The sequence below is a fragment of the Peromyscus eremicus genome, chromosome 13, assembly GCF_949786415.1.
Source record: "Peromyscus eremicus chromosome 13, PerEre_H2_v1, whole genome shotgun sequence".
NCBI classification, from domain to species: domain Eukaryota; kingdom Metazoa; phylum Chordata; class Mammalia; order Rodentia; family Cricetidae; genus Peromyscus; species Peromyscus eremicus.
In genome coordinates this window covers 63,457,126-63,470,509 of record NC_081429.1, presented here as the reverse complement: position 1 = coordinate 63,470,509, position 13,384 = coordinate 63,457,126, and the positions used below count along the sequence as shown (strand labels likewise).

Below are 13,384 nucleotides of genomic sequence, written 5' to 3'. Positions count from 1 at the left end.
GGTCCAGATAAGATCTGAACTAACATCTGCCTGACCTCTAATAGAAATATTTTTCACAGGATGCAAAATGCCCTGAAGAACATCAGACAGGAGACTCAAGAGGTCATTTAGGCAACATTTATGAACTCTGCTATGTGCTACAAGTAACGGGTGTAAAAGTTATCAAGATTGATACTGATTTCAGCAAATTTATAGTCTACTGTTGGAGGTGATAAAAACTAAACAGGCAATTATATTGCCCTCAGTAGAATACAATTATACAAAACGCAAAAATCCGTAACTTTACACATTTAGGAAATACTAAAAGTCCAGTGGAAAATAAGCCGAGACAAGCCAAGGAAATATGGCTACTACAAACCATCTGTTTGGACATAGATATGTTTTGTTAACATATCTGATTCCTGATAAGACTTCTGCTGCAAATGGTTCTTGTAAGAAATTATCTGCTTCTATCTATCCCTTTTTTTCTTAGACTGTGAGACCAAAATGAGCCATCTTAGAAATAAGACCAAAACGCTTTCACCCCAAAACTAAGGCTTAAGATTTCTCCTTCTAGGAATAGGCCAATAGTTACTGAAACAAGTCAGTCCAGATTCCAGATACCAGGAAGTGTAAAAGTACAGAGTCACAAGGTAGTCACAAGGAAATGCCTGCCGGACTATGGAATGTCCTCTCCCTGGTTTCCAGGGTAACTGACCACAGACATGCCCCTACCTGAGGGCAGCCAATGAGAAATGGTGGTGGGCAACCACTCCCTTAGAAGTAAGATTAAGCCATGATTTCTAGAAAGCCCATAGAAGCGAGCCAATCAGAATTATACCTGTACTAGCACCCCTAAATGATGTAACATTGTGATTTTACCCTTTAAAAACTGAGCTTGCGGACAGGCGGGCACTTCCTCCAGCCTCCACTGCGTTGGATGTATTGGACAAAGTCCCTGCCTAGGCTTGTATATGCAGAATTAAACCTTGCTTTTGCATTCCGGCATGCTCGGCTTTGGTGGTCTCTCTGGGGGTCGCGATTTGGGCACAAGACAAGTCCTATGTAGGTTTTGAACTTGTGCTATCCCTACCTGTCTCCCAGATGTTTATGACACTGGCTATCTGTCCTTTCATACCAAGATTACTACTGAGTTTGAATGTAATTTCAATACTGTACATCAAATGTAAGTAACTGTATTCTAAGTGCTAAGCACTTTGTACACATGATCTCTGATTCATAAAATCGTGCTTATAGATGACAGAACCGGCCTTACTCTGCCCAAAGTCATTTGGGGTCACAAGCTGTGGAATTAGAAGTTTCAGGTGCTGGAGGTAATTCAATGGTAAGCACTGCGTTGTACCTACACCTAGTTACTGCATGTTGTCGTGCAAATACTTACCTTTAAAAACAACAAGGAAACATTTATCTTTCTGTTCTTTTCTAGTGTAAGCCAATACTTAGCATCAAGTCTGCAAAGCTGGAGGGACAATGTTGAACCTGAAAGTGAAAACGCACAAAGGGGATCTCACTTCACTAAGAAAGCCAACGTGCAAATATCTTTATGCCTAACAGACAAAAGAACAGAAGTACTGAACTAACACTTGGCTGTAACTCTTCATTGACATCCTTAGTGCTCTGGCGCAGGATTTATACGTCACGCGTCAATGCGGTACTGCCAACTTTCGTATTCACTTAGACGGAAGCCGAGAGGTTTCAGTTCGTGTGGTTTTACAGGTCCTCGGGAGGTATCAAGCTCAACAGGAGGGACGTTTGCCTGCTTGTGTCGCCCGCGCCGTTGCTCACTTCTCTTAAACGTGCCAACACTTGGGCTGAAGAGTCCCTGCTCCTCCCACCTCCGCTCCGTTTAAGTTGTGCTTTTCTTCTTGAAGGCCAGGTCCTCGCCGGAAGTGCCTCTGCGCGGTGTTTCTCTTTTCCCGGCCCGCGACGCGGCGAGTTCCGGCTGGAGAGAGGTGGGCTCTGCTTGAGAGGAACAGCACGGTCCGCTTGAGGCTGGCGCGTCCTTGTCTAACTTGAAGCCAGGGGCCTGCGAGGCCAGTCCAGCGCGCCTGCGCCATGGGAGTCCAGGGGCTGTGGAAGCTGCTGGAGTGCTCCGGCCGCCGGGTCAGCCCCGAGTCGCTGGAGGGCAAGGTGTTGGCCGTGGGTATCCTTAACGCGGCGCGAGAGGCGGGACGGGCCTTTGCGGGATAGCTAGGCTTTCTGGGAGACCCGGAGTCGGGCGTTACTTGGGTGTCTGCCTATCCAGCTTGCAGCCCTGCTCTACTCATTTTAGGACCACTTTGTGTCTCCTGTGCTTCAATTCTCACTGCAGAGTAGGTGCACAGTTGCCTTGGAGAATAAGGATATTTGAATGGTAAAGCTGGAATAACGTCGGGCTCTATAGGGCTGTCAGTTTTAGAAGTTACTTTGTGTGGGAAGTCAGCGTGGAGAGAACAAGGTTGAGAATTCCGATCTCCCGTTTTTTGCATCGTTAACTCGTTTTTTGAAATACAAAATAAATGTGTATAGTGAACTAGTTTCCTTCAGCTCCTGTAATGATTTTGTGTGTGTTTAGCTGGTTTTGTGTCACTGGAGTTCTGTTGTTGTTTTTTCCCACTTTGAAAATGTGATACTAGTTTTGAAGTTTTCATTTGTTCCATGACCCCCTTTACAAGTGCCTCTTTTATTTCAGAAGCTGAAGGTAAAAGAGGCACTTACACCATTTTCTTAATGATAACTGGAAAGACTTGTAAATAATTGCTGGGTACGTGTGTGTGTGCGTGTGTGTCTGTGTGTCTGTGTGTCTGTGTAGAGGGGGCATGCCAAGTCATTCTGTAAAGTATAGCAAAGAAGCCTTTATCTGATAAGTCAATTCTTCACTGTGTGCCCAGCTTATAATTAATGGAGAACATGTAATATTGGAAAGATAACGTTTTATGTCAAGTACACCAATGACAAAAATTTAAAAAATAGTTTTACAAGTTTTTACCCAGGGTACAGTAAGTTGGGTAACCCGAAGAGCTTTGTAGAGCACATGTACTGTGTCGCACTCTAGTGGTTTTTCGGTATCACTGCAGTTTAAGGATTTCTGAATTATATGTGAATGAAAGGACAGTTTGCATTGAGGAGATTCTTAAATTCTCATCAAGGGTTTCAGCTTATAGTGGTAGAGCGCTTTCTTAGGATGTGTGAGGCACCAGAGTTCCATCCTCATCATTGAGAAAACATACTGCTGATAATACCGCCAAGGATTTAGGTTATTTTCTGTTCCAGCCTCTAAAGAATTAGGAAGTTCAGCATCCTAACATTCAGGTATGTCAGACAAAAAGTAAGCTATGTAGATTACCTGTAAATGACTGAATCCCATTTAGGATGTGAAGTTATTTTTGTGAGGTTATTAAGCTTTTCTGAAAGAGTGGGTCATTTATCTAAAGAAAATTAAGAAAGATTCTGCATATAATCATATATGTGTCATGTCATAATCTGATTACTTCTGCAATTTTCTATATTTCATCATGAGAATTCTAATATCTGAAATTTTGGTGTCATTGTTTTGTTTGCTCATAAAGAACTCATCCATGATTATCTCAGGTTTGTAATTTCATACTTTTCCAAATAAATTATGTTTTGGACCACATGGATAGCTGTGTGTCTAATTTAAACAGTTTATGTCTGTGTTAAAAATTAAGAAATAACTTCATTTTTTTTCCATTACAGACCTTATCTGTTAATGCATTACTTGTATTAGGGAGCTAATACCCTCTCTGAACATATACTGATATGGATTAATTTAGTCTTTAGTCTTAGGACTAAGTCACTTCAGGACTAAGGAGAATTTCCTTTTGTTTTCAAATGTTATTGGGTCTTTAAGTTTCAACTCTAAAGCAATTTTTGGCTTTGCTTCAGACTTAAAGTTCTAGCCCTTGGAGAATTTAATTTTGTTCCATGTGTGTTGAAGTTTGACAAATCAAATTGTGTAAATACTTTCAGCCTGTCTGAGTTTATGTGTTTTTTCACTAAGAATTTCATGTTGGGACTCTCAACCTTCCATGAGAAGTGGTAAGCCACAGCTAATTTACATGTGGAAAGGAATCACCTCCATTGTGATTTAGTGTTTCAGGAATAAGAGGTTTAATCTTTTCTTAGGCTGTAGGTCCTAGACTCATAGATAGGAGAGTTAAGAGCTATTTTAACTCCAAAATTGGGTTTTCTCAATTTTAAAGTCAAAAGTGATGTGCTGTGTAGAAACTTCTTTACCCCTGTATGGCAGTATGGCAAGCAGAAACAGATCAAGCAGAGGCAGTTCTCCAGAGAAATACAGAACATGTGGAACTCTTTAAGATGTATCTGGGACCTGATCACTTATGTCGAGACATGCCATCCTTGTCATCTCCTTTCATGTGGGCTGTTGTAACTTAGTTAAAACTACTTTCTTTGAAGTTGATTCTCTACATGTCTCCTAAGGTCTTAAGTCAAGTTATGGAAACTGCTTAGATGTGTATATTGTACCTCATACATCACCTTCCACCCCCATCGCACCACATTATGTAGAAGTGACATTTGCCCTAGGCCATTTGTATTTGCTACTCTTTTTCTCCCCAGGTTTTTTCCTGTACCTTTTGTTCATGCCATCCCTATTCTTGAGATGGGTCTTTTGTAACTAAAGTGCCAAATTCTGAGCCACCCTTCTCTCCTATTATTTCTTGGCACTTAATGAATGTGCCAATTATTTTATTGTCTTTTGTCTTGTTAGAATGTGTGCATCCTCAGACAAGGGGGTATATCTGTCTTGTTCACAAAGGTATTGTTTGATTTCTGTCTCTAGGGTCTTGGATATGCTTGGTACAAAGGAGCACTCTAGAATATAGAGATAAATATACTAATACTCTTTTTTGTCAACTTGGCATGGCAGTCATCTAGAGTCATCTGAGTGGAGGAAACTTCAATTGAGAAAATATCTCCATAAAATCATGCAAGACTAGCCAGTGGTGGTGGTGTACACCTTTAATTCTAGCACTTGGGAGGCAGAGGCAGGCAGATCTTTTGAGTTCAAAGCCAGCCTGGACTACAGAGTGAGTTCCAGGAGAGCCAGGGCTATACAGAGAAACCCTGTCTGAACTCCCCTTCCCCCCAAAGAAAAAGATCAGACAAGACTGAAGAGCATTTCCTTAATTAGAGATTAATGGGGGAGGACCCAGCCTATTGTGGGGTAGGTACCGCCCCTGGGTTGGTGGTCTTGGGTTGCAGGTTGAGCAAGCCATGAGGAACAAGTCAGTAAGCAGACCCTTTCGTGGCCTCTGCATCAGCTCTTCCCTCCAGGTTCCTACCCTGTTTCAGTTGCTGCCCTGACTTCCCTCAGTGATGGACTGTGAAGTGGAAGCATAAGCCAAATATAGCCTTTCCTCCCCAACTTGCTTTTGGTCATAGTGTTTTATCACAGTAGTAGAAACCCAAATTAAGACAATGGCATATTGCCCTAGTACATAAATTTTATTAGTAACTTTGGTGGTAGTGAATGATAGACAATGTACATTAATTTTAAAATGTCCAATTTTTAAAAAATAATGCACACTCCAATATGTTAGACCTTATGGAGGGAGTATATTGTGAACAGAAGCAGTTTACACAAACAAGGTTGCCCATAGGCTTGGTGTTCCCCCTACTGGACGGTATACTCCATAAGGTACAAACTTTTGCTCAATGTTAGATGCCCATATTTCTGGCATATAATAATTCATCTCTTAGAGGTGTATATCTGGAAGTGTTAATTGAGGCCAGAAAAATGTCACATAGTTTGAGACTCAGTAGGACACAGTGAGGTTGGCATGGGAGAAGTAGATGTAGTTAGATGGTAGGAAGGAGCTGAGTGGTTTCTAATGTTAGGAGTATAATAGTCTAAAATGTGACAGAGATGGGCACAGGCCAGAACATTTATAGATTTTGAAACATCAAAAGGCTCTTGTTAAAAGATTTATTGGCAAACCTCAGTGTACTTGCAGGTATAGCAAACTTGCAGCCTATAGGCCACATGTACCTATAATAGCTGATAAGTATGAAGTATGGCCAAACACAAAATGTTAAAATTATTTAAAACATTTTGAAAGTGCTTTGTGGTTTTTTTTTTTTTTTTTGGTAACTTGATTACACAGGTCTTAGGCATGAACTTCGTAGATAATAACATAGGGGTGCAATATTAAAGGTTGGATGTGCCTGCAAGGTAGTACTGGTAGGGTCTGATACTGGTTGGATGAGGAGGATACAAGAACTGATACCCAGAACTCAGGCCCACATGAAACAATGATTCACTGAGGTGGGGCTCAGTGGAGAAGGCATGGCATTTGAATTTGAATTTGAAATGACTTCAAGCAGTCAGGTAGATTTCAGCCAGGTTTTCTAGGACAGAGTGCTGCTTTAGTCTTGGAGACTCATGTGCAGGGTGTAGTGGGTTGTTTGAGGTAGCCTCTGGAAGTGGTGCATATTGGAGGGAAGGAAAGATCATGGCAGAAAAGCTCTCTAATGGTGAATTATAGGAACTGGCAAAGAGCAAGAAATCCTGCAGGATGCTGGTTCATGCTTAGGAATAAATGCAAAGTACATTGAAAAAAAAAGTCATCTTTAAAAAAGGTTCAGAAAGTGAGAAAACTATAAGAAGAAAACATAATGACTTGTTTTAACAGAGATAGCTGTCCTTAATATGGTTGGTGTCTGGTCAGTTTTTCTGCATTTGACATACTACTTGGATTATAAAGAGAATTACACTGTTTAGTTTTTATAACCTACTAACTTTCCTCAAGTAATGTTTTATAATTATTTTTAATCATTAGACATGTTTTGAACCTCTTTGTAAGAACATGCTATCCTAGGAACAGGAACTCAGCCTATTGTAGTGAGTTTTAAGCACTGACCCATGGCAAACCTTTCAAACCTTTCTTATTTTTATTGTTATATTCAAGCATTCTTATATCTTATTGTAAATCCATGATGATTTCTTCAGGATAAACGTGTTGCGGGATATTTGTTTGCTCTGTCCCCCCAAAACTGCCAATAAACTGAATCTTGATTCAGAGGACAGAGTCAATGCTCAGCCAACCAGAATAAACCATAAGAGTTTTTTGGCTGAGAGGGTTACAGGGAGAAAGGAGGAGGGGCTTAGGAGTTTCAAGGACTTATTTTGGATTTTGGAAAAGCAGAAAGGAGGGTCAGATGGGCTTTTCTCCATCACCTTTTGAATCTACCAGGTTCATACCCTACTATCTGACTTCTGAGTTTTTATGAATAAGAAAATAATCTAGATACTTGTTACATAAATGTATGAAAATGGAATTCTTAAGACAATACAAGTTTTAACTTTTTTTTTTTCTATGAATTTTCAAGTTGTCCTCCCGAAACTTGGGATAGTTTGCTAACATTCTTTGTAGAACATTAGCTTTTTGTTCATTTTGTTTTGTTTTTAGACAGAACCTTACTTGTTCTGTAGTCTAGTCTACTACTCCTCCTGAGTCGTGGGATTACAGTTGTGTGTTGCTACACTTGCTTAGCTTGTTTGTTGTAGCAGTGTTCATAACTGAAGCCAGGGCTTTGTGCATACTATGTAAGTACTGTGCTCTATCTCCAGGCTTAGTAGGAGGACTTTCTTTTCAAAAAAGACATTTTCATTGTAAAATCCTTTTTAAAATTTTTGTTTTTAGTTAGTATTCAAAATAGTAGGTTTCTTTGACATATTCATACATGTATATCATTGTACTTTGTTCATAATTACCCTTCCATGTCCCTTTTCCCACTGTCTACCCATCCTTCCCTCTCATGCTTCCCTTCATGCGTGTGTGTGTGTGTGTGTGTGTGTGTGTGTGTGTGTGTGTGTATTGTGGGATGTTCTGTATGCCAAATGTGTTGCTCTGATTGGTTAATAAATGAAACACTGATTGGCCAGTAGCCAGGCAGGAAGTATAGGTGGGACAAGCAGAGAAGAGAATTCTGGGAAGTGGAAGGCTGAGGAGAGAGACGCTGCCAGCTACCACGATGAGAAGCAGATGTTAAGATACCGGTAAGCCACAAACCACGTGGCAACTTATAGATTAATAGAAATGGGTTAATTTATGATATAAGAACAGTTAGCAAGAAGCCTGCCACGACCATACAGTTTGTAAATAATATAAGCGTCTGTGTGTTTATTTTATAAGTGGGCTGTCGGACTGCCGGGGCTTGGCGGGACCCGGAGAGAAAACTCCAGCTACACTCATGTGAAACGTTAAATTTGAATTGGGCATCTAAAGAAGCTGTCTTCACTATTAGACTTTGAGGGGTGGCTCTGCCTGTGATTTTAATGTTCAGTGTGTGGAAAGTAGTAAAGAGCAAAAGAAAGTCTAGCTGACTTTGGGTAGATTCCATCATGGCCAGGTGTCTTTCAACATCACACAAGTGGTGATGTATGTTTAATGTTCTCTGTTTGTTGGAATCATGTCTTGGATATTGAAATTTTAATTTTTTTTTGGTGGGAGGGGAGGTTTCGAGACAGGGTTTCTTTCTTTTTTCTTTTTTTAATTTTATGTGCATTGGTATTTTGCCAGTTTGTATGTTGTTTGTGTGAGGGTGTCAGATCCCCAGAACTTGAGTTATAGACAGTTATGAGCTGCCATGTAGGTGCTAGGACTTGAACCCGGATCCTCTGGAAGAACAGCCAGTGCTCCTAACCACTGATCCATCTCTCCAGCCCTGGATATTGAAATTTTAAGGATGAAATTGGAAATCTCAAACTGTTTTCCTTTACTGGCTCTCCCAGATATTAGCATTTGGCTAAACCAAGCACTTAAAGGAGTCCGAGATCGCCATGGGAATATGATAGAAAATGCTCATCTTCTCACATTGTTCCACCGGCTCTGCAAACTCTTGTTTTTTCGTGTTCGCCCTATTTTTGTATTTGATGGAGATGCCCCACTGCTAAAGAAACAGACCTTGGTAAGTATCATCTTACTTTATTTTCTCATTAGACACCATTAGCAATTTTTTGCTTCCCCTTCCTCCTTTGAAACCCTCTTATATATTCCTCTCTAATTGCCTTCAAATTTATGGCCTCCTTTTTCCCCTTAATTATTATTGTATGCATTTATGCATATCTATTCCTAACTGTAACACCCTGTTCACTCTGTATAAGGCTACCTGTTGTAGCTAGAGTTTTCCTGCCTGGCCCACAGTCAGGACAAATCTCTCTTGCCTGCCAGTCCCACAGCCTCTCAGACCCAACCAAGTAAACACAGAGACTTATATTGGTTACAAACTGTATGGCCGTGGCAGGCTTCTTGCTATCTGTTCTAATATCTTAAATTAATCCATTTCTATAAATCTATACCTTGCCACATGGCTCGTGGCTTACCGGCATCTTCACATGCTGTTTGTCATCGTGGTGGCTGGCAGTGTCTCTCTTACTCAGCCTTCCACTTCCCAGCTTTATTCTCCTCCTTGTCCCGCCTACACTTCCTGCCTAGCCAATGGCCAATCAGTGTTTTATTTATTGACTAATTAGCAACACATTTGCCATACAGAACATCCCACAGCAACTTGTTGTTTTTTGTTTGTTTGGTTTTCCGAGACAGGGGTTCTCTGTGTAGCCCTGTCTGTTCTAGAACTCATTCTGTAGACCAGGCTGTCCTTGAACTCAGAGATCCATTTGCTTCTGCTAGGCCTTAAAAGTGTGTGCCACCACTGCCCAGTTTGTATGTATGTTTTCTTTTTTTTTCTTTTCTTTTCTTTTTTTGTTTTTTTGGTATTTTGAGACAGGGTTTCTCTGTGTAGTTTTGGTGCCTGTCCTGGATCTTGCTTGTAGACCAGGCTGGCCTCCAACACACAGAGATCCACCTGGCTCTGCCTCCCAAGTGCTGGGATTAAAGGCATGTGCCACCACCGCCCAGCGTATGTATGTTTTCAATGAGCAGTTTTGACATGTAATCAATTTAATTTCAATTGTTTTTAAAAATTTATCTTCAACAATTTTGTGTGTTTGTTTTTGTGTTTTTTCTCTTTTTTTTTTTTTTTTTTTTTTTTTTTTTTTTTTTTGAGACAAGGTCTCTCTATGTAGCCCCAGCTGGCCTGGAACTCCATATATATAATCAGGCTTGCCTTGAACTCAGAGAGACTTGACTTTGCCTCCTGAGTGATAGGATTAAAGGTATGCAACACTACTCCAGACTTGTAACAGTTTGTCCTTTAAAAAACTTACGAGAGTCTATTATATATGTAATGATCAAATTTACCTATTAACTGAAACTACAATTCTTAAAATAGTTTCTTTAGAGTATCTGTTTAGGTGGTCCACAGTTTGTCTGGCTGGTCTACTATTCCTCTTTGTGGAGCCCCTACTCAAGAGATTCCCTCCTTGAGAGTGCGATCGAGTGTCCTTGGTGACAGGGAAACACAACAGATAAGCAAACAAACAAACAAACAACCTACTTTCAGAATAACACCAACAAAACTACATTGGTCTGGGCTGTCTTCTAGAATGCCTTCTTCAAGGCAGCACTGTCTCAGCAAAATTGTCTACACAGCTTGACATTTATTAGAATATCTTTCTGTATGTGCTAAGGACTTCTAACATAGTGTTGAATTTGGAGGGACAGAGGTACATTACAAGTAATACATTATTTGAAATAGTATCAAATCAATTTTGTAACAGTTTATATAAAGTTTCAGATTCTTGGTGGTATTGAAGTTTATTTACAAGGAACTGACAATAAGCTAATAAGTTCCCAGATATGCTATATAGGTGATCTTTAGGCAAATGCTCTGTGTGTCCTGTGCAACACAGAACCTGAAGATGCTTATTGACAGCAGTGAGGAGGAAGAACTAGAACAGCTGTTGTCCCTAAATTCAGATGAGGAAATGTTTTAGTAGACCAGCACCTGAGGTGAAATCCTACATGCTTCATTTTAACAGGCAAAGAGAAGGCAGAAGAAGGATTCTGCATCCATTGACTCTAGAAGAACCACAGAGAAGCTTCTGAAAACCTTTCTGAAGAGACAGGCTCTGCAAACTGCCTTCAGAAGGAAAAGGCAAGAGCACTGTGCTGTGGACACTCCTCCTTGTCTCTTTTAATAGGAAGAGTCAGGAGAGGTGTGAGTGGATAGAATCAGACTTGGGGGTGTGGAATTGTGGCTAATGTGAGAGTAAAGCTATCATATTGCTTCCTCTTTTAATTAACTAGTTTACTGGTTTGCTTTTTTAAAGAGTTGCAGGGAATGGAACACAGGGCCTCACATGTGCTGGGCAGGTGCTCTACTGTGGGGTTCACTGCAGCCTGACTTTTTACTTTGATAGACCGTGTCCTGATTTGTAGCTGAGGCTGTAGCAAAGGCTCTGAGGAGCCCTAGCGAGTTCCCCTTTCCCTCCACATGGTTCTTATTTGTGACAACCATAGCTTTGGGGAGATGCAGGCCGGAGAAGACAGCCAGATAAAGAAGAGGCAACCACTGCCCTTGAACAGGATTTGTGCAACCCATGGGAGGAGATGATTGACTAAAAATGCATTTTGTGTCGGGCAGTGGTGGCACACGCCTTTAATCCCAGCATTTGGGAGGCAGAGCCAGGAGGATCTCTGGGAGTTGGAGGCCAGCCTGGTCTACAGAGCAAGATCCAGGATAGCACCAAAGCTACACAGAGAAACCCTGTCTCGAAAAACCAAAAAAAAAAAAAAAAAAAAAAAAAAAAAAAATGCATTTCGTAAGATTTTGTTAAAAGCTATATGTGCTTTTCAGAAATGAAGCTCTACCCAGTCTTACTCAAGTTCAGAGAAAGGATGACATCTATGTTTTGCCACCTTTACAAGAGGAAGAAAAGCACAGGTAAATGTTCGTCTACTAAGGAGCATCACTTCAGGGGCTGGGGCGGTGGCTCAGTTAGTCAAGGGCTTGCCCCTCAAGTATGAGAACCCGAATTCTGTCTGTCACACCCACATAAAAAGGTAGGCAACTGGCAGCAAATGCCTGTCATCTCAGCATTGAGGAAATGTCGGGGCTTCCTTGACCAATAATTTATAGGGAGTTATCACATACCTGGCACTGAGAGTTTCATTTATTATCTCCATCTTCTAGGATCAGTGTATATCTATGCAGAATATCTGTGTTCAAACTCCTTTTTAAAAAATAATATATATTTAAACTAACTTACGAAGTACTGGGTTTTCATATGAATTTTTGTATAAACTTTTGGTTATTCCACGCCCTGTCCTGACCTCTTCCCCTTACTCTACTCCTACGCATTGCTTAAACCTTTAACTGTCAGTATCCCATTTCTTTGTCTGCATTGTTGGCATCACTGCCTCCTCTTCCAGAAATCTCAGTAGCACCCAGACTTACTTCTGTCTCATCGTTGATTCTCATGCTTTTGCCTCAACTACCCACTCCCAGCACAGTCTGCTTTGTCCTCTACAATCTATTTAAGGGCCAAATTTTGATATTGTCATTTTCTTTTTTACAAAACCTCATAATATATTTTTTCTGCATTTTTTTAAAATGACAGATTCTCAGTATGTATCTTAATCTGGCCTGGAACATTGCTCTGTAGTTCAGACTGACCTTGAACTTATAATCTTCCTGCTATAGCCTCATGTAGTGCTGGGATTCTAGGCCTGGCCTATTTCGTCATTTCTTCAGGATAAACTTTCAGCCTTTTAATCACTCTTCTCCAACCTTATCCCCTGTTTCTTCACTGTCATGGGCAGATTTTCCTTTCTTTGTTTCCAGATGACTGTAGAACTTCATGTACCTAGAACACTTCCTGGCCTGTACTTCCTTTATATCCTGCATTTGAATCGTGTGTGTGTGTGTGTGTGTGTGTGTGTATGTGTATGCAAATCCACCAATGTAATTGTAGGGGATTCTGGAAAGCTTCCATGACTGTCTGTATTAGTTCCTTTTCTATTGCTGTAATAAAAACATCCTGACCAAGGCAACTGATTAAAAAAAACTGTATAATTGGGCTTATGGTTCCAGAGGGTTAGGGTCTGTTGTTGCAGAGTGAAGGCATGGCAGCAGAAACATCTGAGAACTCACATCTGGAACTCACAACGTAGTAACTGACTCTCAGTATGCTGAAAGAGTAGTATTACATGGAACCCTAAGTGGACAGCGTAGAGAGTGCTAGAAATGGTGGGAGGATTTGAGGCTCAAAGCCTGAATCTTGTGACATGCTTCCTCCCACAAGGCCACACCTCCTAATCCTTCCCAAATAGTTCCACCAACTAGGTACCAAGTGTTCAAACGTATGAGCCTGTGAGGGTTAATCTTATTCAAACCACCCTACTGTCCAAAGTTTTTTAGGTGTCTTACTCCTTAACTTACCTTAGCAACCTTCTTTTTCCTTGTGGAGGGAGTTAGGAGTTCATAGTCAATTGCTTACTTGCATGTGTCCCTCACC

The 13,384-nt window shown here is 40.8% G+C and overlaps 1 protein-coding gene across 1 annotated transcript in view; it reads left to right on the top strand.

Annotated features, from left to right (window-relative positions):
* The first annotated feature begins 1,674 nt into the window (after nucleotides 1–1,674).
* Nucleotides 1,675–13,384, top strand: part of Ercc5 (ERCC excision repair 5, endonuclease) — a 43,002-nt gene continuing 31,292 nt past the window's right edge. Inside the window, exons 1-4 of the mRNA XM_059278141.1 lie at nucleotides 1,675–2,143; nucleotides 8,759–8,934; nucleotides 10,907–11,022; nucleotides 11,725–11,811. Coding sequence (XP_059134124.1) covers nucleotides 2,056–2,143; nucleotides 8,759–8,934; nucleotides 10,907–11,022; nucleotides 11,725–11,811 — 467 coding nt within the window. The 5' untranslated portion in view covers nucleotides 1,675–2,055. The remainder of the gene's footprint in view (nucleotides 2,144–8,758; nucleotides 8,935–10,906; nucleotides 11,023–11,724; nucleotides 11,812–13,384) is intronic.